Source organism: Neomonachus schauinslandi, chromosome 9 (genome assembly GCF_002201575.2).
Source record: "Neomonachus schauinslandi chromosome 9, ASM220157v2, whole genome shotgun sequence".
NCBI classification, from domain to species: Eukaryota; Metazoa; Chordata; class Mammalia; order Carnivora; family Phocidae; genus Neomonachus; species Neomonachus schauinslandi.
The window spans coordinates 112,441,761-112,468,983 of NC_058411.1; the positions used below are offsets into that span (position 1 = coordinate 112,441,761).

Consider the following 27,223-nt stretch of genomic DNA (forward strand, 5'->3'; position numbering starts at 1 on the left):
TAATTTTTAACTAGGTGATAGATGCTGTGATTTTGATGTAGATGCTGAATTGAGTCATTTTCTTTCAAATAGTTTTGGACTTTCTTCCCACATCGTTTAAGTTACTTAAAAAAAATTAGATCTATTCAAGGCTTGCTTTCAAGCTTTGTTAGGACAACCTCAGAGCAGCCTTTATCCCAGTGCTATTTGAGCACCCCTGTTAAGACAAAACTTTTTTAAGGATTCTGTTCAATGTCCTGTGTATTAGGAGGTGTTCCTATTCTGGCTAGTGAAAATAGGAATTATTTCTAGTCTCTTATAAGCTCTGGGAATTGTTTGGTCTTCCACTTTCCAGTTTTCACCCCCCACACTTGTTTTCTCTCACGTGTGTATATGTCAGTACCGAGCCAAATACTTCAGGCATCTTCTGTATTTCTCCAGAATGTGCTCACTCATGCTCTCTCTCTGAAGCACCCTCCTCTCTGGTATTCTGCTCACAGACTCTATCTGCCTTGATCTTCCTAAACTCCAGTCTCCCATCTCAACTCAGCAAGAGAGCTGGGCTTTATTTGGATTCCCCCTCCCGGGGTTGCAGGCTGTTATTTGCTTCCAGCAGTAAAATGAGGAAGATGTAAGGTTCACCTTCTTTTAGAAATCATAATTCTGCTCTACCTATTGTCTAATGTCTGAGGGCTGTTGTATTTTGTCCAGTTTTTCTAATTGTTCAAATGGGGAGGTAAATCTACTCATTATTACTCCATAATGGCCATAAGTAGAAGTTTCTACATTTAGTCTTTTTTTTTTTTAAAGATTTTATTTATTTATTTGAGAGAGAGAGAATGAGAGAGAGCACATGAGAGGCGGGAGGGTCAGAGGGAGAAGCAGACTCCCCGCTGAGCAGGGAGCCCGATGCGGGACCCGATCCAGGGACTCCAGGATCATGACCTGAGCCGAAGGCAGTTGCTTAACCAACTGAGCCACCCAGGTGCCCCTCTACATTTAGTCTTAATCTGTATCTTTCTTATCAGTGAGATTGAGTATCTTTTTGCATGTGTCAGGAGAATCTGCATTTTTTTCCTTTGAACTTTTATATGTCTTTCCCATTTTTCTTAGAATTGTTGGTCAACAATTTTTAGAACGGAATGAATAATAGCACTTCTCGGGATTGTGACCATGATGGAGTATTGATTATAGCCTCCCATCATAAGGCTAAAAAGCTAAACAAAATGTATAAAGAAATTTTCTTCAGGCATTGGGCAATAGACAGTGCAAGGTTACAATCTCTGAGAGAAGGTAATAATGTGAAGTGGGTTCCACATCTTTCTGCCTGGAAGACGTTTCCAAGCCCTAAATGATGGCACAAGGAAATGGAGTTCAGTAGACAGCATTAGTCCTGCTTGGTAGAAGAAATACAGATTGGAGTTCAGGGCTGCTAAAATGTGTATGGTAGAGTACCAGAAAGGAGTTACAAAGGAGCCCCAGAAATCTTACAGAGATTCTCCTCAGCCCCTTGGTCAAGTCCTAACTGTGAATATGTGAACTGAGACTCTGCAAAGCCTAGCAGAAAACAGCTCCCAGGGAGCTGAGAGTGAAACAGATATTTCAGAGGTCACAGGATACTGGAGAGACATTGGAATTCTGACCCAGCCAGAGTGGAGAGATCTTGGTGAACATCGCAGACATTCACATGAGGGTCTAGAAGGCTATGCTTTTGGAGTAAGGAAGATTCCTAGGAATAAGGGCAAAATGGAAAAAGACACACCCTAACAAAACCTAAACCAAGCCTTGATATACATGATCAAGTTAATCCATCAGTAATTTAATTGCCTTCTGGAACAAAATTCAACACTATTTAGAGTAAGATAACATAATCCAAATTTCTACAATGTATGTTTACAATGTTCAACATATCAAAAAATATTTACTAGACATGTGATGAAGAAAGTATATCCAAAAATTAAGATAAAAACTAGTCAACACAAGCAGACCCATAAAAATCTGAGTGTCCTATAATTCAATTAAATTCTGACACTGTCTACTCAGAGTTAGCATCAGAACCCATAGGTTAAGGGTTCTTTTTTTTTTTTTTTAAAGATTTTATTTATTTATTTGAGAGAGAGAATGAGATAGAGAGCATGAGAGGGGGGAGGGTCAGAGAGAGAAGCAGACTCCCTGCTGAGCAGGGAGCCCGACATGGGACTCGATCCCGGGACTCCAGGATCATGACCTGAGCCGAAGGCAGTCGCTTAACCAACTGAGCCACCCAGGCGCCCTAGGTTAAGGGTTCTTAACACTTAGTCAGTCCCAGTCAGTACCACAAGACTGCCCCCACTTCAGACAGCAATTGAAGTAGGGGGTTCCCCAGTTACCTGCACTCCTGTCTGGTTAGCTACAAATCAAGGTTTTCACAACCCCTTCAAGTTAATTTGCTACAACAGATGACAGGAATTAGGGGAAACATACTCACTGGTTTACTATATTATAAAGGGTATAAATGAACAGCCCAATGAAGAGATACATAGGATGAGATGCGGAAGGGTCCTGAGAGGAGGAGCTTCTGTCTCCACTGAGTTGAGATATGCTACCCCCCAGCATCTGGAAGCTCTCTGTGGCTCAGAGATTTTTATGGAAGCTTCGTCATGAAAGCATGATCAATCATTAACTCAATCTCTAGCCCCTCTCCAAGCTTCTAGTCATGGCTTGGTATTCCTGGTGACCAGCCCCCATCGCAAAACTATCCAGGAACCCACTAAGAGCCACCTCATTAAAACAAAAGAGGCTCCTATTACCTAGGAAACTCCAAGGGATTTACTTGCTCTCTGTCAGGAACTGAGAGCAGAGACCAAATATATATTTCTTATTATGTCACATTTGCATGTTCATGGAAAAAAAATCAGAAAGGGCTGTTAGAGCAGTTATTTAGGGAGAGATGGAGTTTACTAATTTTTTGTTTGTTTCCTTAACTTTTCTATATTTTGTGATTTTTTCATGCCTTTTTGTTTATTTCAAAATGAAAATTTTTTAGGTTTTTATTTTAATTACCCACTGCTCATCACAACAAGTGCGCTCCTTAATCCTCATTACCTTTTTTACCACCACCCCCTCAACTTCCCCTCTGGTAACCATCAGCTTGTTCTCTATAGTTAAGAGTCTGTTTCTTGGTTTGTCTCTTTTTTTCCCTTTGCTCACTTGTTTTATTTCTTAAATTCCACATATGAGTGAAATCATATGGTATTTGTCTTCCTCTGACTGACTTATTTCACTTAGCATTATACTCTCTAGCTCTATCCATGTCATTGCAAATGGCAAGATTCGTTCTTTTTTATGGCTAAGTAATATTCCATTGTATGTATGTGTATATGTGTATATATATCACATCTCTTTTTTTCCCAATATTTTATTTTTAAGTAATCTCTACATCCAAAGTGAGTCTTGAACTCACAACCCAAGATCAAGAGTCGCATGCTTCACTGACTGAACCAGCCAGGCACCCCTCCTCATTTCCCCCCTTTTTAAAAATTTTTTTATTAATATATAATGTATTATTTGTCTCAGGGGTATAGGTCTGTGATTCATCAGTCTTACACAATTCACAGTGCTCACATAGTACATACTCTCCCCAACGTCCATCACCCAGCCCCCTCATCCCTCCCACCCCCTCCATTCCAGCAACCCTCAGTTTGTTTCCTGAGATTAAGAGTCTCTTATGGTTTGTCTCCCTCTCTGGTTTCGTCTTGTTTCATTTTTCCCTCCCTTTCCCTATGATCCTCTATCTTGTTTCTCAAATTCCTCATATCAGTGAGATCATGCGATACTTGTCTTTCTCTGATTGACTTATTTCGCTCAGCATAACACCCTCCAGTTCTATCCACATCGTTGCAAATGGCAAGATCTCATTCTTTTTGATGGCTGCATAATATTCCATTGTATATATATACCACATCTTCTTTATCCATTCATCTGCTGATGGACATATAGGCTCTTTCCATAGTTTGGCTATTGTGGACATTGCTGCTATAAACATTGGAGGGCACATGCCCCTTCGGATCACTACATTTGTATCTTTGGGGTAAATACCCAGTAGTGCAATTGCTGGGTCATAGGGTAGCTCTATTTTCAACTTTTTGAGGAACCTCCATAATGTTTTCCAGAGTGGCTGCACCAGCTTGCATTCCCACCAACAGTGTAGGAGGGTTCCCCTTTCTCCGCATCCCCGCCAACATCTGTCGTTTCCTGACTTGTTAATTTTAGCCATTCTGACTGGTGTGAGGTGGTATCTCATTGAGGTTTTGATTTGTATTTCCCTGATGCCGAGTGATGTTGAGCACTTTTTCATTGTCTATTTGGCCATCTACCCCTCCTAATCTTCTTTATCCATTCATTAATCAATGGACATTTGGGCTGTTTCGATAATTTGGCTATTATAAATAATGCTGCTATAAACATAGGAGTGCATGTATCCCTTTGAATTAGTGTTTTTGTATTCTTTGGGTAAATACCCAGTAGTGCAATTGCTAGATCATAGGATAGTTCTATTTTTAACTTTTAGAGGAACCTCCATACTATTTTCCAGAGTGGCTGCACCAGCTTGCATTCCCACCAACAGTGTAAGAGGGATCCTTTTTATACATCCTCACCAACACTTGTTGTTTCTGGTGGTTTTGATTTTAGCCATTCTGACAGACGTAAGGTGATATCCCACTGTGTATTTGATTTTCATTTCCCTGATGATGAGTGATGATGAACATCTCTTCATGTATCTGTTGGCCATCTGTATATCTTCATTGGAGAAATGTCTGTTTATGTCTTCTGCCCATTTTTAATTGGATTATTTGTTTTTTGGGTGTTGAGTTGTATGAGTTCTTTACATATTTTGGATACTAACCCTTTACTAGTTATGTCATTTGCAAATATCTTCTCCCATACTGTAGGTTGACTTTTAGTTGTATTTTGTGATTTTTATTATGATAATCATTTTTAGTTATATAACTTTATTTTTATTTTTTTTTATTTTATTTTTTATTTTTTTAAAGATTTTATTTATTTATTTGAGAGAGAGAGAATGAGAGACAGAGAGCACGAGAGGGAGGAGGGTCAGAGGGAGAAGCAGACCCCCCGCCGAGCAGGGAGCCCGACGCGGGACTCGATCCCGGGACTCCAGGATCATGACCTGAGCCGAAGGCAGTCGCTCAACCGACTGAGCCACCCAGGCGCCCCTATTTTTTATTTTTTTTTAAGATTTTATTTTTAAATAATCTCTACACCCAATGTGGGGCTTGAACTCACAAATCTGAGATCAAGAGTCACATGCTCTACTGACTGAGCCAGCCAGGCACCCCTAGTTATATAATTTTAATGTATTAAATATCATTTTTAAGAAACATGAAGACTTTCCTTGTGATCTAGCCAGGGTTGACTATAGTTGGCAGAATCAGGAAGCCCTCCATGCACAAGCCCTCTGCCTGGACACCCTCACCCTAAGTTTGCTCCCACTGCCCCCTCCACATTCACACCCACCATCACCTCCTGTGAGTGAGGCCTCCCCTTTCCCCCAGCCCTGGGTGCCCACTGGAGGACATCATGGTCTCAGAGAGGGGAACTCCTCAGGACAGACACTCTGCTTGACCTATCATCCCAGAGCCTGTCTTAGAGAAGTGGACAGTGGGTATGTGGTGAGTGAGTGAAGGAAGGAAGGAAGGAAAGAAGGAAGGACGAAGGAAGGAAGGAAGGAAGGAAGGAAGGAAAGGCCAATCCTGAAAAAGGTGACTTCCTAAGACCTTTCCCCAATGGGTGGAACCATTTCCCCTTTTAGCAGCCCCCTGGGCAGGGACCCAAGTGTAAGAGGTGGGGTGGGTACAAAGCTCAGTGTTTTCACACTGGGGCTTGCAGTGTGTCTGGGGGTGATCAGGCTGCTGCGGGTGCTGCAAGGAGGGTCAGTCTCAGGAAGAGCTCATTCCTGAAATCCCTCTAGGATCCCCCAGGGCCCTAGAGCGCCCTTGCCCCAGTCACAGCTATGTGGTCCAGGAGGGCCCAGCTGATGGTGAAGGTCCACTGGGGCTTGTCTGTGACTGGCCACCTGGTCCAGCCCAAGGAGCTGACCCTGGTTCCTGTGTCCCCAGTCCCTCGGACCTCCTAAGGGAGACACTCACCTTTGATGTGGGGCTGTTCAACTGTGGCAGCCAGCTGCAGATGAGAGGGAAAGGTAAGGTGGGCCTTGGTGTTAGAAGCCAAAAACACATCCTGGCCAGAGGCTGGACTGGTTCTCCACTGCCGTCTGTGAAGCAAATGAATAGGGTCTTCAGCAAGTCCCAGTGTTCCTGGGTTCTGGTTGGGGTCCTCCCCTTATGGGCTCAGTGGCTTGGGCTCACCCTGCCCCTCCCCCAGCCTCGCCCCCAGGCCAGGCCAGGGCTTTCAAGACCTTCCAGTTGGGACCTCTGGCTTTCTCTCAGGCTGACAGGAGGTCAGACAGATGTGGCCTGGGCTCCCCTGCTTGCCTCCAGCTCTCCACCTGTGGGGTTCTGACTCCTCTGCCCCAGGTAGGCCAGGAGAGCCTCACACAATGCTCTACCACCCCCCCAGCCCCCCACCCTCCACCACCCGCTGGCATTCCATGACTTCTAGTTTTTCTTCAGGTGCTTCTCTTGAATTTTCAAGATAGACTGTCATCTGCAAATACGAGTTTTTTCTTTTCCAACATTTATGCTAATGGTTTTCCCATGTTTTATTTATCTAGAATTAGAGTTTCTCAACACCAGCACGATTGGCATTTTTGGCTAGATAATTCTTTGTTATGGGGGACTGTCCTGTGCCTTGTAGGATGTTTAGCAGCATCTCTGGCCTCTGTCTTCTGGATGCCAGCAGCACTCCCTAGTTGTAACAACTAAAAATATCTCCAGACATTACCAAATACCCCTGAGAGGCAAAATCACCCCCAGCTGAGAATCACTGGCCTAAGCATCTAGCATAATGTTGGATCATAGTAATGTTGGCATATGACTGCTACTGACTTTAATGGGAGTCATCTAGGATTGAAGTATCTGAGTAGCTCCTGCTCAGGGCTAGTGTACTGTATCAAAGTTTAATTTGCCAAAAGTAAAAAACATGACTGTCATACAAAAAATGAAAGAACGCGTGTCAAATATTTAATCAATGAGGGAATCAGTAAGATGGTAAAGCAAGTTCAAGTAACATTTTGAGAAGAAGCATTTCTAGTGTGTGTTGAATTAGAGAGAAAGCCTGTTGATGTCTTACAGGGCGATAAAACTGTAATCTTTGGGGTTATCTTTTCTACTAGACAGAAATCTATAAGCTAACATATAACTTATCAGGTACATTTTCCTACATTAATTGTTTTCAAAGTGTAGTCCTCAAAGCGGAAGCATCAGCATCACCTGGGAACTTAAGGGAATTGCACATTTTCCTTTCCTATCCCAGATCTATTTAATTAGAGACTTCGAGGGTGGGAAGCACCTCTGTCTCCCCACGCATTGTGGGTGACACAGATGCACTGTAAAGTCTGGGAACCACTGCTCTAAATAGTCAAATAATCTCTATTTATGAAACAAATCTGTGAGACAATGCTCCAGTATGACATTAAAAGGACACACCACCCACCTTTTGGCCTTGTTTCCAGATTTAAATACTTTGTCTGATGTTAAGTCTCATGTTTGCTCTTTCCTTTTTCAGATACTCTATCAATTTAAGGCAGTTTCCACCTATTCCCAATTTTTCTTTTTTCTCCTTTTGAATAAAAAATGGTTTTCCAAGTCTCTCAACAATGTTTTCTTCTTTAACCTATTAACATGATGAAACAGAAGTTGAACCAGTCTTGTAATTCTTAAGATGAAGTTCTTCTTTGACATAGTGTAGTATGTTAACACACTGTTGACTTCAACATGCTGATGTTTATGATTTTTAAAAAGGTCTTTATAAATGAGATCGATTTTAGCATGAATTGGGAATCTTTCTTTTTCTATTTATGGAGCAGTTTAATTGCGATGGGTTCTGTCCTTTGAAAGCTTGAAAGGCTGCAACAATAAAACCAGCTGGGCCTGGTTTATGGGGGGTGGGATATGTAATCGAAAAGAGATCTCAAATTGTTCAATTTCTTCTCTGGTTATCAGTCTATTCTCTAGGATATTTTTGGTGCTGTTGCTGTTTTTTGTTTTGTTTTGTTTTTACCTGTTTAAGTGAATATTGAAAACTTAGTTTTCCTAGTCCATCCTTTGCTCAAACTCACCAGTAAGCAGACTAATGCGACTTAAAACAACCTATTTTTCTCCCATTCGATTGAGAAAAACTAAAATAAACATCTAATGTTGGTGAAGCCACAGGGAGAGTTCCGAGCATGTCAATTGTTACAGCCAATTGTAACTAAGGCAACTAAGAGGAATTCATCAAAATGAAATGAAATACTCAGGCACTCGAAGGAGCTATGCGGGTCACTGGTAATGTTTCCTTACATGGGTGCTGGGGACGTAGGCTGTACAGTTTATGAAAATTCATTTAAGCTTTATACTTACAACATGTACATTTTTCTCTACGTGTATCATATTTCAGTAAAATTTTTAAATGCCTTTAGCCACAGCGCAGCCTATAGCTATCTATAAGGGCACGGCTAACTGGCGGGCAACAGGGAACGACCTGAACCCTCCTTCACAAGGGCATCATTCCAAGATCCGGAAAGGGCTCCGGATTCCTGCTCCCTTAAGTCGAACACATTCTATGGCTCCCACGCTCTCTTTCTAGCTAAACCGCGTCGTGAGGCGGGGATGGCGCCGGTCACTTCCGGGAAGGGGTTCTGGGGAGACAGACAGCGAGCTCATCACTCTCCCGCCGGAGCTCCCAGAGCCGCCATCGGCGATCGCCCGGGCCCCGCCCCGCCCGTGGAGGCACCGCCCACACCACGTGACCGCCGCGTCAGCTGACCGGGCGCACCCGGAGGAGGAGGGCCGGCTTCCAGGCGCGATGGTGAGGGCCGCGGGGTGACCGGAGCCGGGGCGCCGGGGCGGGCAGGGAGGCCCCCGACCCTCGCCTATGCGGCCGCGGGCGGGTGGACGCCGGGGCGGGGAGGTGGAGGCAGCCCCGGCCCCTCGGCAGACACCTGGGTGCGGTCGTGAGGGCCGAGCGTCCGGCTAGCAGGGCGGGCAGGCCGCGGGCTTGGAGTCCCGGTGCTTCCTCGGCGGGAAGGAAGGGCCCGCATCCCCCAGGGCAGGAAGTGGAGCTTGCCCAGGGCGGGAGCGCTTCCAGGCCTTCCTCGGCCCCCGGACGACCTCCCAGAGGTGCCCTCTTCCCGGCCCTCCTGTGCGACCTGGAGAAGAACTTGCGTAGAATGAGCCTCAGTCTCCGCCCTGTTCGGAAGTCCTTTCACCCTTCCCAGAGCCAGAAAGGGCTTCTCAACTCCTCCGTCCATTCATTCCTTCAACAGGCTTTGCGTGCCTACTCTACACCATGCGGTGTGCCAGGCAGTGGGGCTTAAACTGCAAGAGGCTTGACTTGGCAGTCATAGTTAAGACTTGAGGGGAAGGGACCTAACTGTGCCTTGTGAGTAGCGTTAGGAAGGCTTCCTGAGGGTGACAGCCACTGGAGGGCCTGGGGGCAGGGAAGAAAACTGGCTGGCTGCAGTGCAGTTTGTGTCCCAGGGGTGAGGAGGCTTGGGGAGGGGGGCTCTATCGTCAGACAGAACAGCATGTTCAAAGGCTTCAGGTGAGAGAGAGCATGGCTCGCTAGGAGTGGATGCACTTACCTAGCTGGAAGGGTATCAGTTGAAGGTTAGTGAGATAGGAGGCTCGACAGGTAACAAAGACCAAATCCTGCTGTGTCTTGAGAGCACGGAAAGGAGTTTAGACTTTAAGAAGAGGGCACTAGGAAGCTAGGAAAATCCTTTCGGCTGACTTGCAGAGGGAGCAGGAGGGGAGCGGAGAGCCCAAGCTGGGGCAGCAGACCCCCAGGGGATGGTGGTGACCTGAGTTAGGGCGGAGAGAGTGGAGCTAGAAGTGGGGAAATGCATGAGGGAAAAGGGAGAGCGGGGTGTCGGCTTGGCTCCCAGGTGGTGGTGCTCAGTGGGGTGGGAAACACAGGACGTGGAGCATGTTTCCGGGCAAAGAGCAAACGTTAACTTTGATAGGTGGCGCTGTGTGAGGTTTCTGCGAGCCACCAGGTGCAGCTGGCTAGAAGACAGTCTAGATTTAAGGGTCTGAGGCTCAGAAGAGAAGCTACAATGCATTTATAAATTGGGGAGTCATCAGCACAGAGGTGGTCATTGTAAGTCTAAAAACATGTAACATCTCAGTGATGTGAGTTGGGAAGAGAGGACCTAGGGCAGAACCTAGAGAAATGCCAGCATTTTAAGAAATTACACAAGGAACACATTCTTGTAAAAAATGTAAAGAATACAGAGATGGTAAAAGACTTCTGTGGGTTGAAGTCAGGGGCCCGTGAACTTAGGAAAAATCTCACATCTTAATTTTCACTAACTTCAAACTGAAATTTAGCATTTCCTTCAATTGTGAATGTTGGCAACCAACCCCAGTATCAACAGCACCTCTGACTTCGTCACCAATAGAAATTAGAGATATTTTCGTATCATATTACAGCTGATGACATTGTTCACATATTTATGCAGATCGTTTTTAAGTTATGATGGGTATTAGACTTACAACATCACATCACCAATTTGTTTGACTATTTTGATAACTTAGTTTCCTTTGCAATCCTATGTATTTTATGCATTTAAAAACATGGTTTTGGAAAAGGCCTATAGGCTTCACCAGATGCCAGATGAGGCTATGGCAGAAAAAGGTTAAAAACTCCTGAAATAGAGACAGAAGTGCAAGACTGTCCTTAATACCCGATCTCCTCACCAGTTGTCCCAGGCCCCTGCCCCAGAGTAATGATGCAGGCAGTGTGCAGAGATCACCTTTTGGGGATTGGGGGAAGGAGGGTGATCCAGCAAATGAGACCGAGGTCAGGACAGGGAGAAATCCAGGAGAATATGCTGCTTCACCAGGGAGGACGGGTTCATGTGGGATGCTGCCCTCCATCCTGACCGGCTTCCTCACTCCTGTGCAGGAGTTGGGTAAGAGGAAGGCCAGATTTAGTGACAGTCATTTGTGACCACGGCTAGAGGACTTCATGGGAGGCCCACATAGAAGCACCAGTGCCGTGGGGTCAGGTGAAAAAGAGCAAGAGGGTTGGTGGTTGAAGGATTGTGAAGCAGGTCTGAAGTGGCTGAGAAGATGACTGGTAGGGCCACGTAGAGGACATGGTGTTGCCAGGCTGCACCGAGGGCCCAGCAGAATCAGGAGAACGTGGGTGTGAGGCGTCCTCAGTTTGTGGGGTTTTGTTCCCAGCATCTGTAAGCAGCCCACATGTAAGAGGTGTGGAAAGCTGGACATGTATATTGCTGTGCCCTAGAGCTTTGTCAGGCAGACAGGACAAAGGACAATTGATCCAGGGAATGGAGGATATTGACAAGATGTGGCCGACAGGGTGGGTTTGCATTCCAACAAGAGACAGACCTTGAATAAATAATAAATGTGATGTCTGCTGTGGAGATCAAGAAAGAAGGATAGGGGCTAGAGCATGATGGAGAAGAGCTGTTTTATTTTTTAACAGCTTTACGGAGATAAAATCAACAATAACACATATAAATGTACAGTTCAGTAAGTTCTGAAATGTATATGTTCCCACGATCAAGATAATGAACATACCCACTGGCCTCTGAAATTTCCTTGTGCAAGGGGCTGTTTTAGAAAGTATGGTCAGGGGCGCCTGGTGGCTCAGTTGGTTAAGTGTCTGAGTCTTGGTTTCCGCTGAGGTCGTGATCTTCAGCGTCCTGGGACCGAGCCCTGGGTCAGGCTCTGCGCACGGTGCAGAGTCTGCTTGAGATTCTCTCTCCCTCTCCCTCTGCCCCTCCCTCTCGTTTTCTCGTGCTCTCTCTCAAATAAGTAAATCTTAAAAAAAAAAAAAGGGATTGAGGGAGGGAAGAAGGAAGGAAAGAGGGAGGGAGGAAGGAAGCATGGTCAGAGAAGACCCATTTGGGCAGAGGCCAGAATGAGGCGTGAGAACAGGGTGTGCAGAGGGGCAGCAAGGACAAGGTGGGAGAGTGCCTGGTGTAACAAGAGTAGCAGGAGGCCAGTGTGGCTGGAGCCAGGGAGGAGAAGGAGGAGGAAGGGAGAGGTCACCAACGTCATGACAAGGACGTTGTTCTGTGCTGTACCCCCAACACTTAGATTGGGGTCTGCCACAGAGAAGTTTGCCACAGTCAATGTTTGCCGAACACATGAATGCCTAGGATAGGCAGCAGAGCAAGGTTCGGTGGCAGGTGGGTCCGTGAGAGGGTTCTCTAAACAGCCTGGTGATAGGAGAGAACAAGTCGCCAGAGGGCATCCATGTTGGACAGGGAGCAGGGATCCCCGAAGAGCAATAATGGGGGAGACACCTGGCCACACCTCAGCCCTCCATCCTGACCGGCTGCCTCACTCCTGTGCAGAGGTTCCGGTTCTGTGGTGATCTGGACTGTCCTGACTGGGTCCTGGCGGAGATCAGCACGCTGGCCAAGATTGTTGAGTGCACGGGGTCTTCTAGGGTGGGAGGAGGCAGGGATTGGGGATGAGGGCTTTGGGGATGGAGGGTGGTGAGGTCACTCTGAGGTTGGGGCCTCAGTGCCCTCAGCTTGTCCTAGCCTGCTGTGTGATTCTAGTCCTGTGGCCAGCCCCCCAGCATGGAGGGGTGGGGTGGGCCAGTTGGGCTCATGCAAGGCCTTCCCCTCCAGTCCTCCGTGAAGCTGAGGCTGCTGTGTAGCCAAGTGCTGAAGGAACTTCTGGGACAGGGGATTGATGTGAGTGCGGGGCCCAGCACCCCACTGCCCCATGACCCTGTGATCCCTACTGCCCTGAAAGTGCACCAGACCCAGGGAGGTGGGCGATCAGGATGCAGGCTGGGGTGCAAGTGGCTGGTGAGCAGGGGCCTGGCACCCCCTGAGGGCCTCCTCTCCCCATAGTACGAGAAGATCCTGAAGCTCACCGCTGATGCCAGGTTTGGTGAGTACCCCACTGAGTCCGCAGACCTTTGGGCCCCCGCGGGTACTTGGCCTGGGGCTTAGCACAGAGGCCCCTCCTCCCAGCAGCCTGTCCTGCCGCACTTGCCTCAGCAGAGGGGGACGAACGGGGTTGCCAGTCCCGCCCTCTGCCATTTTCGGGGGTGGAGGGCAGTAGCAGTGCTCACTGCTGTGCTGTGAGCTGAAGATAGTGGGGCAACAAGAAGGTGGCTGAGGCCACAGTGACACCCCCTCCCCCACCCACGGGCTCCCCCCCCCCCCAGAGTCGGGCGATGTCAAGGCCACGGTGGCAGTGCTGAGTTTCATCCTCTCCAGTGCGGCCAAGCATAGTGTGGATGGCGAGTCCTTGGCCAGTGAACTGCAGCAGCTGGGGCTCCCCAAAGGTACGGGTATGCAGGCGGGCATGTGTGCCAGGGGCTGCTGGGCAGCAGGCCACGCCAAGTGGCTTTGAGATGTGCCCTGCCCTCTGGGCCAGGAGCCTGAGACCTGCCCTGTGAGCAGTCTGAGCCCCCACCTGCTACATCAGGGGGCCTCCATTCTGTCCCCAGAGCACGCAGCCAGCCTGTGTCGCTGTTATGAGGAGAAGCAAAGCCCCCTACAGGAGCACCTGCGGGCCTGCAGCCTGCGTGGTGAGTGTGGGAGGGGGCCGGGGTGGGGTTTGGGCTCCATTCTAGAAGGTACATGCTTCATGGGAGGTGCTTGTTCTCAGAAAGAAGACTTAACCCTGGTCACATGTCAAGCAGTCACGGAGCCAGGACTCCTGACTCCAGCCCAGATTTCTTTCCTCTGACATCTGCTGTGGATAATCTCGCTACTGATTACTGAACACCTTCCCTAGGTCAGAGGGATGAGAGGTCCTCAAAGGTCCCACAGCCTTGTTGAGAGTGGAGCCAGGTGTGGGCTGAGGGCAGTGTGGCTTGCCAGCCTGTGATCCTGAGAGCCCCCCCATTTCACAGTGAATAGGCTGGCAGGTGTGGGCTGGCGGGTGGACTACACCCTGAGCTCCAGCCTGCTTCGGTCCGTGGAAGAACCGATGGTGCACCTGAGGCTGGAGGTGGCAGCTGCCTCGGGTGCCCCAGCCCGGCCTGTGGCCATGTCTCTCTCAGCAGACAAGTTCCAGGTCCTCCTGGCAGGTGAGACTCTGCTGTACCTGGAGGGGGGAGGGGCCCTCCCAGATCCCACCTGGCTGCCACCCACCTGCTCACCTCTTCCCTTTGCAGAACTGAAGCAGGCTCAGACCCTGATGAGCTCCCTGGGCTGAGGAGAAGGGTGTTTGGGGCCCATGTTGAGTCGCTGCCCTCCGAACTCCTCTTCGTGGGTAGCCCCAGCTCCAGGACCCTGGAGGCCTGGCCTCCCAGATCTCTGGCTTGCTAGGTTCCCACTTGAGAATTCAGCATCAGGATTCTGAGGACTTTTCCAGCATTGCCTTCCCTCCCCCATGAAAGTCACTTGTCAACAGTTTTCATGAGCAGGAAGAATAAACAGAAGTGTGAAGGAGTGTGTGCACAGGTTTCTTTTTGGGTTCAGATGAAGGGTTTTTGTGAGAGTAACCAAGTGACATACAGACCTCCCTGACCCATTACTCATTCTCCCTTTTCAACTACTGGTTGAGGCAGAACGAGGACCACAGTGACACAGCTTGTGTGGGGAGAGGAGAATTGGGGTTCTAGCTCGCGGTCCTGTGCTGGCCCTGTCTGCAGGCGGGCAGTAAGCACGCGGCCCCAGTGCCAGATGCCCCGAGTAGAGAAAGGAGAGAGCCCTGCTCTTCCTGCCATCTTCGTTTGATAGAGAGAGGAGGGTCCCTGCCTGAACTGCTCATTGGCAAGAGGAGCGGGGTTAGGGACTGAATGTTTGTGTCCACTCCCAAATTCCTGTGCGGAAGCCCTGACCCCTCAATGAGATGGTCTTAGGAGATGGGGCTTTGGATAGTAATTACGTTTAGATGAGGTCATGAGAGTGGGACCTTCATGAAGGGGTTAGGCCCTTATAAGAAGAGAAAGACAGACTCTGTCCAGAACATGTACTGAGAAAAGGCCACATGAGAAGAGCAAAGCAGAAGGCCCTCACTAAGAACCAAATCTGCCAGCTCCTTGATCTTGGACTTCCCAGCCTCTGGAACTCTGAGAAATAAATGTCTGTTGTCGAAGCCACCCAGTCTCTGGTATTTTGGGACAGCACCCTGAACTAAGACAAGTGGCCTAGAACATCTTGGGGTGCAGGGAAGCTACCAGACAATAACGAGTGCTGTCAGGAGGAGCCAGCTTGTCCCACTGGCCAAAGATGCGACAGTTTTAAGCATCAAAAAGTTAAGGACTGACTCGTCCTGACCTCTGCTTCTGGAAAAATGGAACAGATGCACTTCCCCCATTCCTCTCACCAAGTACAGCTGAAAACCTTGGACATTACATATAAAACAAACAGGAGACTCTGAAAGGTGAAGAGAAGGCAGATTCGCTGAGATCCTGAGGAACTGAAGAACAGAGCAGAGCAGTCCTTAGGTTTCCTTTTTGCTCCCTGTGTCCTGGGCTGGGTGCTGGAGACTGGCAACCTGAGAAACACCAGCACACAGACTGGAAGCTCGACCAAAGCATGCTCTCTTGAGCCAGGGGATCAGGAAAGGGGCCATCTGGCAAGACAGGAGACTTACTGATGATAACTGCTCTCCTCCGGTCACACCACAAAGAAACTGCAGCCCCTCTTCCACCCCACCCCACCCCTGGCACATACATAAATATATTATATATATGTGTGTGTGTGTATATATATATAGATATATATATATTTTTAAGAGAGTGTGTGAGTAGGGGAGGGGGAAAGGGAGGGAGAGAATCTTAAGCAGGCTCCACGCTCAGCACAGAGTCTGACATGGGGCTCGATCTCACGACCCTGAGATCATGACCTGGGTCGAAATGGAGACTCGGGTGTTTAACCAATTGAGCCACCCAAGTGCTCCAAGAAGATTTAAATAAGTTCCAGTGTCTCAAAACCCCAAATGTCCAGGATTCAAACTAACAAACCGAGAGTTAAGAAAATCTCAACTTGAATGAGAAAACACAACAGATGCCAACACTAAGATAACTCTGACTTGTATGGCAAGGATTTTAAAGTAGCCATCATAGGGCGCCTGGGTGGCTCAGTTGGTTAAGCGACTGCCTTCGGCTCAGGTCATGATCCTGGAGTCCTTGGATCCAGTCCCGCATCGGGCTCCCTGCTCGGCAGGGAGTCTGCTTCTCCCTCTGACCCTCCTCCCTCTCATGCTCTCTGTCTCTCATTCTCTCTCTCTCAAATAAATAAATAAAATCTTTAAAAAAATTTAAAAAAATAGCCATCATAAAAATGCCTCAAGTCTTTTTTTTTTTTTAAGATTTTATTTATTTATTTGAGAGAGTGAGAATGAGAGAGAGTACATGAGAGGGGGGAGGGTCAGAGGGAGAAGCAGGCTCCTCGCTGAGCAGGGAGCCCGATGTGGGACTCGATCCCGGGACTCCAGGATCATGACCTGAGCCAAAGGCAGTTGCTTAACTAACTGAGCCACCCAGGCGCCCCAAAAATGCCTCAAGTCTTAACAAAGAAATAGAAGATACAAAGAATGAGATAGAAGTTTTATTTTTATTTTTTTAAGATTTTATTTATTTTTTGACAGAGACACAGAGAGGGAACACAAGCAAGGGGAGTGGGAGAGGGAGAAGCAGGCTTCCCGTGGAGCAGGGAGCCCGATGTGGGGCTCAATCCCAGGACCCCGGGATCATGACCTGAGCCAAAGGCAGACGCTTAATGACTGAGCCACCCAGGTGCCCCGAGATAGAAGTTTTAGAACTGAAATCTGTAATAAAAATGACCTGGACTGAACAACAGAAGAAAGAATCCATAAATTTGAAGATAATCATAGAAATTACCCAATCTGATCAACAGAAAATAGTTTGGAAAATAAACACACAGAAAACAAACAGAGCCTCGGAGCCTGCAGGACTGTAACATAAGATCTAATATTCATGTCATCAGAGTCCCAGAAGGTGAGGAGAAAGAGGGTGGAAGAGAAAAAACATGCAAAGAAATCATGGCTACAAATTTCCCCCGTATGGCCAAAGACCTAAGCCTGCAGAGTCAAGAAGCTGAATGAATCCCATTTGGGTTAAACCCAAAGAAATCCATGCCAAGGTACATCATACAACAAACTTCTGAAAACTAAAGAAAAGAAAAAAATCTTGAAAGCAGCAAGAGCGAAATGACACTTTACCTTATGGGGGGGAAAGCAAATGAGTGGATTTCTTGTCAGAAACCACAGAGGCCCAAAGGAAGAAGCACATTTTTCAGGTCTGAAAGAAAAACGTCAACTGAGAATTCTGTATTCAGTGAAAATTACCTCAAGAGTAAAGGGGGAACTCAAGATATTCTCAGATGAAGGATAACTAATATAGTTTGTCACCAGCTGACCTAACCTAAAAAAGGCAAAAGGAGGACCTCTGAACAGAAAGGAAATGATAAGGAATCTTGGAACGTCAGGGAGGAAGAACAATGGAAGGAGTGAAGTTTTGGATGCAGTTAGACTTTCCTTGAGCATTTTAAATTATGTTCAACAGTTGGAGCAAAACATAAAACATTGTTGGATGTGGTTCTTAAAGTATGTAGAGGAAATATGTAAGGTTATTATAAATAGGAAAGAGTAAAGGGGGCAAGGTTTCTACACTTAGAATGTCAACACCAGCGGACTGTGACGAGTACGTGTGTAGAGTATCTAGAACAACTACCTCAAAGGCTGTGCAATGTACTACACTCAAAACCAAAACTGATAAGTCAAACTGGAGTTCTAAAAATTCAGGTAGCCCACAGGAGGGCAAGAAGAAAACAAAAGAGAAGTGGAATAAACAAAAATAAAGTGGCAGACTAAAGATCACAGAAAATTCTAAGTCTCTTCAAACGTTTCACATTAGCTTGATTTCCCAGGTTGCATTCCCTCTTCTGTGCTGTCACAGACTCCCACAGGTTGTAATATGGCATTGTCATTTTGTGTTTACTCATTTGCCTCTTTTACCCTTGTGAATCTCTTAAGGATGGGAATTGTGTTCCTGTGTGTGTGTAGTCCCAGTGCCTGATAGGTACTCCTTCAGTCAGTGGGGGGTCAGAGAGGGGCGGCAATGGGTTTCCTGGTGTTGAATGTAAAACAAAAATCCATGAATTGGTAATAGAAAAGAGTCGATAAAAGACAAAGTCCCTCCCCCCAAAAAACCCCGAGTGACCCCTAATTTGTCACCATTGGAAGTTACTGCACCAAATTCTTAGTCTGAAAATTGATCATTAGAGGGAAGGAATTCAGAATTTATCCTATCTTTTTAACATTTCAGGACAACTAAATGGCCTTAGTCAAAGGTAAAGCTCTTTACAAAAGAATTCCAGCTAAGGTACATGGAATGAGAGAAAACCACCACTTTGTAATTCCCAGTTAAATACTTGATTGAGGCAAGGATCATCGAGGATGATAGAGCCATTAGGTGAAAAGTTTACATGATGTGAAATGATACTTGCTAAAGAATCCCCTCACACAAACAGTCCAGCGCCTCCCAGCTGGTAACTGGATAAACACAGTGGCTCGCTACACAGTGGAATACTACTCAGCAATCAAAAGAAAACCTCTAATAAGCATAACAACATGGATGGATCTCAATGCATTATGCTAAGAAGCCAGACTCAGAAGGCTACATACTGAAGGTTCCATTCATGAGATATTATGGAGAAGACCAAAAGGATAGGGACAGGAAGCAGATCAGTGCTTGCCAGCGGGGGAGGGGGGATGTGTTGACTACAGGGGGCGTAGGCAAATTGCAGGGGTGGGGGGGAATGTATTCTTTGATTGTGGCCATAGTCAATATGAGTGTATATATTTGTCAAAACTCACACTCTAAAAAAACAAAACAAAACTCAGACTCTACAAATGGTGTATATTACTGTATATAAATTATACCTTAATTTAAACAAAACAAAAAGAGACCAACCTACAAAGAAATCACCCCATCGATTACTTAGTGGTCACAAGGTGTGAAAGGTATCTTTACAAAGCAGAGACTGGCTGTCACAACCTCACCCATGATCAATTTCAGCCTCACTGATGTTGGACGACCAGATGTTAGGTGTCTCCTAATGTGATGCAACTTGGAGTACAGAGCACCCAGGAAAGAGAGAGATGTATCTAAGGAAACATTCAGACAAATCCAGAATGTGATGGGGCAGCTCAAAAAACAACTGGCTTGGACTGCAGAAAGGTCAGTATCATGAAAACCAAGGAAAAAAAAAAAAAAGGTGGGGTGAGTGGGAGATGGAGAGGGTGGTTCCATCTAAATAAAAAATGATTAAAGAGACCTATAACCCTTGATTAGACTCTGCTTTGAACAGACCAGCTATAAAAGACATTTTGGGGACAATTAGGAAAATTTGAATGTGGACTAGGTATTAGATGGTATTGATTTTATTACGTATGATAAATGTGGCTTTGTAGGATATTGCTTTTTAGAGATGCATGTTGAAGTATTAGGCATGCAATGTCGCGGTTCGCATAGTTCATTTCAGAATCCTTCCGCCCAAATGAGGAGGAAGCAGAAGTAATATGAAGGGGCAGATCCCGGCTATGGACCAGGCACCTGTGCCGACCACACTTAAGATGGAATGCAAGCTCCTTACAGAGGCCTCTTTAGACCAGACCTGACCATCTGAAGTTGGTTCTGCTTCTCCGCCCGTTTTTTGTTGCTTGGCTGCACTTGCCACCCGGCAGGTGGTGATGGTGCTTCTGTTTATGTGTTACGTCTGACTGTGCCTGGATTCTTAGGGGCCACCATCGGGTCCCCAGGGCCTGCGTTTATCAAGCACCTGCGCGCCCTGCGCACAGCTGCAGGCGCCTCGGCCTCGGGACCTTGCTGCTTGCTGTTTCCTGCTGGGAGGGCCGACCCTGTCGGGACTAGCCGGGTGACTTGCCCCCAGCCACGGAGACAGCTGCAATCCGGGACCTCAGACCTGACCCGATCCCGCCGGCGCGGAGCAGCGGGAAGCCAGGTTCCTCCGCCACCTCCCGGCCAGGTGACAGCCCCAAAGCCTTTCCCACACTCGGGGCCCCCAGCCCATCCCGGCCAGCCTCTGCCACCTGCCCGAGAAACTACACTTCCCAGCAGGCGCCGGAGCGGCGACCTCAGCTCCCAGCGTGCTCTTGGGCGCGGCCCGACTCCCCTCCCCGCCCCCCCTCCCCCCCGCGTTAACCCATCAGTGGCTGCAGGCTGGCGGGGAGCCGCGCGGGGAGCAGGTTACCCGGGGGCGGCGGTGCTGCAGAGCTGAGGAGGGGATGGGGTTCGGGGACCTTAGGGAGCTGGGGTTAGCCGAGGACGGGCAGCAGGGCGGGGTGGTGAAGGGGAGGTGAGCACTAGGGTGCCCGCCCTGCGGAAGTTAGGAATCTGGACGTTCACCTTTTCCCGAAAAACGAACCTTTCGGGTGCCAGACCCCGGACGGCGCTGAGGAGGGGGACAGGGGTAAGGCAGTCTGCCCTCCCTGGCTAAATGCCCCTCTCTGCCCCCCACAAAACCTGGCCTTGATCTGGGCAGGTCCCGGAACAAGGAAGGTGGAAACTCCCCTCCCGCAGCCAGGCGTGGGGGGCGGCGGGCGGGATGGAGTTCGCTTCCCTCGGCCCCGACGCTGATGTGGGCGTTTCCTGTGCGCCCCCCGGACCTTGACCCGGAGCTCCGGAGCCCTTCCTGTGACCCCTGTCCTCCTCCCTCAGAGCCGTGGGCACCTGGTTCCAGCGCACCTGCTTTCGCTCCTCCTCGTCCTCGCTCTGGTCCCGAGCAGTGCGTCGTGGCAGGCCGGTCCCCGCCGCGGGCGGAGTCTCCAGCAGCGTTCTCCCAGTTCTCGTCCCGCCGGCGGCATCGGGTTCCCTCCCTCAGTTGTTGTGGAGCAGGTGCAGGCCGGGTCCCAAGAAGCGGAGTCGTGAGCAAGCAGAGCTTGTACTCTGGGGTGGGAGTGGAGGTAGAGGCAGACAACAAACAAGATCATTTCCGATTCTGGGGGTGCCATGAAAAGAAAACTCGTTGGCGGGGGGATGCTGCCTCGAGAGGGTGGTCGGGGAGGGCCTCTCTCAAGTGTCCCAGACTGAAGGGACAGCAGGGGCAAAGACGTGGGGCTGGGAGGACGGTGCTTGGAGCCAGTGAGTGAGGGGGGGTGTGGGAGGAATGAGAGGACTGTGTGGGCCCAGGAAGGATCTGGACTTGATTCTAAAAGCAGTGGGGGCTCATGAAAGCCCCATGGGAGGTGTTAAATAGGGCAGAGTCTCGCTTCCCCAGCCTGAGCTCCATAGTGCCCTGGGCTTTCTCAGCACTTTCGGGTGGGGACTAGGACCTGTGACTGGGCCAGTTGACTTGTCCGCCGATCCCAGCTGGTAGTGGCCCCCTGTGGCCCTCAGGGTTCTCCTTGATAAAATGGGGGGATAATTTCTACCTCACAAGGTGCCACTTGGCCCCACCTGCTGTCATCCTCCCCCCACAGGGCCTGGCCATCCGCGCACAGAATGCCTGAGGGCCCCGAGCTGCATCTGGCCAGCCGCTTCGTGAACGAGGCGTGCAGGGGGTTGGTGTTTGGCGGGTGTGTGGAGAAGTCACCCGTCAGCCGCAACCCTGAGGTGCCCTTTGAGAGCAGTGCGTACTGCATCTCATCCTCGGCCCGTGGCAAGGAGCTGCGCCTGACCCTGAGCCCCCTGCCTGGGGCCGAGCCCCCACGGGGGCCACTGGCCCTGGTCTTCCGATTCGGCATGTCTGGCTCCTTCCAGCTGGCACCCCGGGATGCGCTGCCGGCCCACGCCCACCTGCGCTTTTACACAGTTCCCCCCGGCCCCCCACTTGCCCTCTGCTTCGTGGACATCCGCCGCTTTGGCCACTGGGACCTCGGGGGCGAGTGGCAGCCCGGCCGCGGGCCTTGTGTCTTGCTGGAGTATGAGCAGTTCAGGTAGGCCCAGCACCAGGCGTGAGGAACAGAGTCTTGGGCTCCGGGCCTGGCTCTGTGAGTGCCTCGCTGGCCAGTGAGGGGCAAATCTAGTTCCCCCTCTGGTCCTCAGTCCCTCTGTGTCGACCAGGACAGTGTCCTTTCCCGGGGACAGCTCTCTGAGCTAATGGATGTGGAACCCCGCAACTGATGTTGGGGGGGGCAAGAGGAGGATAGGCAGGCCTGCCCTGAGGACACATGGCCAGTTCGTGTCAGACCTGGGGCTCAGCATCCCACTCTGCTTCTCGGAGGCTAAGAAGAAAGGTGAAGGGGCTATAACAACCTGGTAAGAAAGGCGGCTGAGCAGGAAGGAACTGCTTCAAAGCGGTGGCCGGGGGACTGCCTCATGACACGGTTTCTGAATCGGGCTTGCGGTCTCCCACATTCTGCCTGCCCACTGGTCTGTGACCGTCCCATGGTCTCTGCCAGAGGGGTCACCACCCTACCTGGGATGTGATGCGTGTCACAGAGGATGGCACGCTGCCGGCCACTTCCCTTCCTCTAAAGGTGAAACATGAATGGGTTTTTATTTCGTGCCAAGCCCTCCGCCAGGTGTCGGGGGTACCGCAGTGAGCAAGATGGATGTGGTCCCTCTCCCACAGAGCTACAGTTCAGATAAGGCAGGGGGAACAAGGAACAAAGTGGATGAATTTAAATAGACACATGCCTGAAGAAAAATCCAAGAAGTGGAGAATGACTCTTGGCCGGGTTGGGCGGGCGTGGGGTGGGGGGAGGATTAGGAAAAGACCACTCTAGGTGACATTTGAGCCAAGGCCTGCCCGATGGGCAGGAGCCAGTCTTTGCAAAGCCCTAGAGGAAAAGCACTGTAAGGGACAGAATCACAGACTCAAGGCCTGCAGTGGACTTAGCCAGTCCTCCCTTCCTTGGGGCTGGCGTGCTTTCCGTTGGGCCTGAGACTTGGTTGTCCTGGGTGGGTCAGGGCGTCTTGAGCACTTGACTCCTGGCCTTCCCAGGCTCGACCCTGAGTGCACCCCAGGGAAGCGTCTGTCACCGTCCTGGAGTCCTCCCATCCAACTTTCCTGGGAAGTCATGGCACAAGTTCACTCTGCCACCTGGCTCTCAAGTTTCTCTCACCTGCGAATTTCGGCTGTTTTCTTGGTCTCACAGCTGGGGAGCTTGCAGGGGTCTGCTCCCCTCAGTGCTCTGACCACCTAGGCTAATGCTCCACACTTCCCTTTACCCCAAACTGTCTTCTGGCCCCTACTTCATATGCTCCTCGTGCCCGTTACTGAGTCAGTCTCGCCAGGAACCTTTCCCACAAAGAAACGAGGTGCGTTTCCTCTTTGTGGGGGTGAGGAGGGATCGGGGACCCCTGGAGGTGGGGTGGGGGCTGCTGGGACACTCGCTAGCCAGGACTTGTCACCACACACCTGCTACACAGAGCCAGCACCAGCTTCCTTGAAGACAGGGAGCTCCAGACTGCAGGCGCACCTGAGCTCCTGGGGTCACCTTGTTCTCCACCCAAGACCCTTGAACCTGAGGCTCTTTGGTGATAGACACACAACATCTACAGACTCATGTGTTTCCTTGAACACGTTCCTTTTTTTTTTTTTTAAGATTTGATTTATTTGACAGAGAGAGACACAGCGAGAGAGGGGACACAAGCAGGGGGAGTGGGAGAGGGAGATGCAGGCTTCCTGCCGAGCAGGGAGCCCGATGCGGGGCTCGATCCCAGGACACCGGGACCATGACCTGAGCCGAAGGCAGATGCTTAATGACTGAGCCACCCAGGCACCCCGCAGGGTCCTGGGATCGAGCCCTGCTCGGCAGGAAGCCTGCATCTCCCTCTCCCACTCCCCCTGCTTGTGTCCCCTCTCTCGCTGTGTCTCTCTCTGTCAAATAAATCAAATCTTTATTAAAAAAAAAGACTTTATTTATTTGAGAGAGAGTGAGCACAAGCAGTGGGAGGTGCAGTGGGAGAGGGAGAAGCAGGCTCCCCGCTGAGCAGGGAGCCCGACCACGCGGGGCTGGATCCCAGGACCCCACGATCATGACCCGAGCCGAAGGAAGACGCTTAACGAGCCACGCAGGCGCCCCAAACACATTGCTTTTGATTGTTTTTTTTTTTCACTTTTCATAATGAATTCAAATCTCATACTGGTGTTTCCAATAAATAGGAAATTATTTCCAATAAATAGGAAAATGGAGGGCGCCAGCTCAGCAGGGAGTCTGCTTCTTCCTCTGCCTCTCCTCTGCCTCTCTCTCAAATGAAAAAATCTTTAAAAAAGGAAAATGGAGGTTCCCGCTGCCAAAATAGCACTGAGGCTGGGAAAGCGGGAACTGGGACTCCCATGTTCCTTCCCCTTGCACCCAGGTACCCTTAGCCCCTCTCTATCCTGTGGCAAGGCCTCGGGGATGGGGGCAGAGATGGGGGTCTCATGTGCCTGGGCTGGCTGTGTTCCTCCAGGGAGAACGTGTTACGAAACCTAGCGGACAAGGTCTTTGACCAGCCCATCTGCGAAGCCCTCTTGGACCAGAGGTTCTTCAATGGCATTGGCAACTATCTTCGGGCAGAGATCCTGTACCGGTCAGCAGGATGGCCAGGAGGACTAGGGAGGGCTGGGTGCACCCACATTCTCCACTGCTTAGCATGGCTCCCTCTCTCCACCCCACTGCAGGCTGAGGATACCCCCCTTCGAGAAGGCCCGCGAGGTTCTGGAGGCGCTGCAGCAGCGCAGGCCGGTGAGGGTGCGGGGAGGAAAGCGGACAGACCCATCAGAGCAGGCCAGCAAGTGTATAGGCTGGGTTAGGTCTCCAGCTTTGGGCCCATTTCCCTTTCTCTGCAGTGTCAGGGGTCGGGGGCAGATGGATTGTCTCTGAGTCCTGCCAAGCTCCTGGGGTTCTGCTCCCCATCGCTCAGCTGCCTTCTGAGTGGCCCTGCCTCATGCTGACAGCCAGTTCCTGCCTCTGCCCCTTCTCCAGAGCCCGGAGCTGACTCTGAGCCAGAAGATCAGGGCTAAGCTGCAGAACCCAGACCTGCTGGAACTGTGTCACTCCGTGCCCAAGGAAGTGGTCCAGCTGGGTGAGGCCTGGGAGCCAAAGATGGCTCTACCTCTGCTTCAGTAAACTGTGTAACCCCAGGGCAGTTCCTGCCCTACCTGGGGTATGGATGTCTGTAGATCTAGTTGTTGCTATAAGCAACAAGCCTCCTCACTTGTTAGGTATGTATGTCCTCTGAGCAGCCCAGAAGGCAGACCGGACAAGGATTATTCACCCCACCCCAGGGTGGGAAAGCCATGGCCCAGAGTGGGGAAGCCACCAGCCTGAGGGCACACAGCTGGAGGATGGAGAGCCTCGGCCCCCTGACTCAGTCCGCCAGCTAGTAGCTGAGGTCTGGGCCAGGCCGACCAGGCTCCCCCTCCTCCCGGCCTGAGTCCGCCCTGACTTCGGCCTGGTTCCTCTGTCCCACAGGGGGCAAAGGTTACGGGCCGGAGAGCGGGGAGGACGACTTTGCCGCCTTTCGAGCATGGCTTCAGTGTTACGGCATGCCCGGCATGAGCTCCCTGCGGGACCGGCGTGGCCGGACCATCTGGTTCCAGGTTTGGGCCCTAATCTCACATAGGCAAATGGAGATCCTGAGGAAGCTAGTGGGGTGGACAGACCTGGGGTCACAGCAGGGCAGGAGCTGGGGTCTCCCAGGAGCAGATGTCCAGGGCCTGCCGTTGCCCCCAGGGGTCACACTGTTCCCCATGCTTTACCCCTCCTCTCCTCAGCCCCAGGGTCCCAGCCAGTAGAGTGGCCCAAGGCAGGGTGGCCTTGTTGATGTGGGCTCCCACCTGCGGAGGATGGGGCGGTCAGAGGGGCTTCTTAGGGGAGTAGCTTCACTGATTTGGAAGGATAGCTGTGAGCTCTGCCTCTCCAAGGAAAACTCCCCCTGCCCCAGCCAGGTTGATTCCTGAATTCTCCTCATTCTATTCTAGGGGGATCCTGGACCCCTGGCACCCAAAGGTAAGCTACTCTTAATGTAATAAGCTGGGAGAGCAGGAAGGACTAGTTGCTTGCAAGAGTTACATCACCCTTCTCCATCCCAGTCCCCACTCCAATCCTGGGAGTCACCCCAGAGCAGGAGTCTGCAGAAAGGGGGCTGAGGGCATAGGACTCTCCCGCCCCAGTGTCAGTGTCCTGCAGGAGGCAAGTCCCGCAAGAAGAAATCCAAGGGAGCACAGCAGGGGCCTGAGCACAGAATGGAGGTATGGCTCCTCCCTGCATTCTCCCCTGCCCCGCCAGCCAGCCGCACCTCCCAGGTGCCCTCCCTTGACAATGGGGGGCAACGGTGGGTCCTCACCAACCTCTGAACTGCTCACGGAGCCCCTTGGGGACCTGTATCTCCTCAGGAGCCTCTCCTTCCAAGCACGGCCCCTCCCAGGACACGTGGGGCACACAGAGGCCCTCCTGAGCAAAGTAGAGTAGAGCAGCCTGAGGGCACCGGCCTCCAGCAGGACCCAGAGGCCCCCCCGAGTTCCTGAGAAGCTCAGGTGCGCCTTGCTCAGCATGCTGCTCTGGGGAGAGAAGGCTCTGCAGGGGGAAGGGATGGCGGCGCAGGCGGGAGGACTGTGGACGGAGGGGGGTGGGCAGGCCGCTGGGGCAGCCCTCAGCCTGGGGTCTGAGCTGCCGCCTCACCTGCCCTCCTCCCAGGCCACCGCAGACCCCGAAGGACCAAAGCTACACCCCATCCTTGGAGAATGAGGGGACGGCAGCCTCCTAGCCGGAGGGCGTCCTTGCTCGCGTCCACCCGCTTTCTCTGCTGAGCCCTTCGGGGCCTGGGCGGCTCACCAGAAGCAGGCTGGAGCTGCTGGGGGCCAGGTGCCCCTGGCCCTGTGGCTGTTCCCTGCACACCTCTGATGTTTTTAATTGTACCCCACCTTCCCCATTTTTTAAGCCCACATGAAAAATGCTGTCATTTTTAATAAACTAATACACTTGAATTTCTTGGCACTTCTTGGGCTGGCTGCAGAAGGTCTGGGAAGGCCAACCTGCGAAAACCTGCTGCCTGACCTTGGAGACTGGAGAGCCACCTGGGCAAGGCTGACTGAGCCCCATCCCAGTCCTCCAGGCCCTGGCTCTCAGAGGATGGCCTGCCTCTGCAAGTACAGCCTCTCAGAGGTGGTGTAGAGACCCCCGCCCCGGCAGCGGGGGAGGGGGGGTGGGGGGGG

At 50.7% G+C, this 27,223-nt stretch overlaps 2 protein-coding genes across 2 annotated transcripts; both read left to right on the forward strand.

Annotated features, from left to right (window-relative positions):
- The first annotated feature begins 8,898 nt into the window (after window positions 1-8,898).
- COMMD4 (COMM domain containing 4) lies at window positions 8,899-14,585 on the forward strand. The gene is made up of 8 exons (XM_021693910.1): window positions 8,899-8,949; window positions 12,473-12,544; window positions 12,755-12,820; window positions 12,983-13,022; window positions 13,303-13,422; window positions 13,588-13,668; window positions 13,996-14,172; window positions 14,260-14,585. The coding sequence occupies exons 1-8, from the start codon at window positions 8,947-8,949 to the stop codon at window positions 14,298-14,300; spliced, it is 600 nt and encodes a 199-aa protein (XP_021549585.1). The 5' UTR covers window positions 8,899-8,946; the 3' UTR covers window positions 14,301-14,585.
- Window positions 14,586-20,735: 6,150 nt separating this feature from the next.
- NEIL1 (nei like DNA glycosylase 1) lies at window positions 20,736-26,976 on the forward strand. Its single transcript, XM_044918017.1, has 10 exons — window positions 20,736-20,973; window positions 21,558-22,013; window positions 24,478-24,597; window positions 24,689-24,752; window positions 24,993-25,092; window positions 25,482-25,609; window positions 25,991-26,018; window positions 26,199-26,260; window positions 26,405-26,545; window positions 26,706-26,976. The coding sequence occupies exons 2-9, from the start codon at window positions 21,580-21,582 to the stop codon at window positions 26,534-26,536; spliced, it is 1,068 nt and encodes a 355-aa protein (XP_044773952.1). The 5' UTR covers window positions 20,736-20,973; window positions 21,558-21,579; the 3' UTR covers window positions 26,537-26,545; window positions 26,706-26,976.
- The last annotated feature ends 247 nt before the right edge of the window (window positions 26,977-27,223 follow it).

What these genes read in the sequence shown, in the direction of transcription:
- COMMD4 (XM_021693910.1), top strand. An exon ending in CACCGCTGATGCCAGGTTTG is followed by an intron (nt 13,023 to 13,302) that starts GTGAGTACCCCA and finishes CCCCCCCCCCAG; the next exon opens with AGTCGGGCGATGTCAAGGCC. An exon ending in GCAGCTGGGGCTCCCCAAAG is followed by an intron (nt 13,423 to 13,587) that starts GTACGGGTATGC and finishes TTCTGTCCCCAG; the next exon opens with AGCACGCAGCCAGCCTGTGT.
- NEIL1 (XM_044918017.1), top strand. Translation starts at nt 21,580, where the DNA reads ATGCCTGAGGGCCCCGAGCTGCATCTGGCCAGCCGCTTCGTGAACGAG. An exon ending in CGGGCAGAGATCCTGTACCG is followed by an intron (nt 24,598 to 24,688) that starts GTCAGCAGGATG and finishes ACCCCACTGCAG; the next exon opens with GCTGAGGATACCCCCCTTCG. An exon ending in TGGACCCCTGGCACCCAAAG is followed by an intron (nt 26,019 to 26,198) that starts GTAAGCTACTCT and finishes AGTGTCCTGCAG; the next exon opens with GAGGCAAGTCCCGCAAGAAG.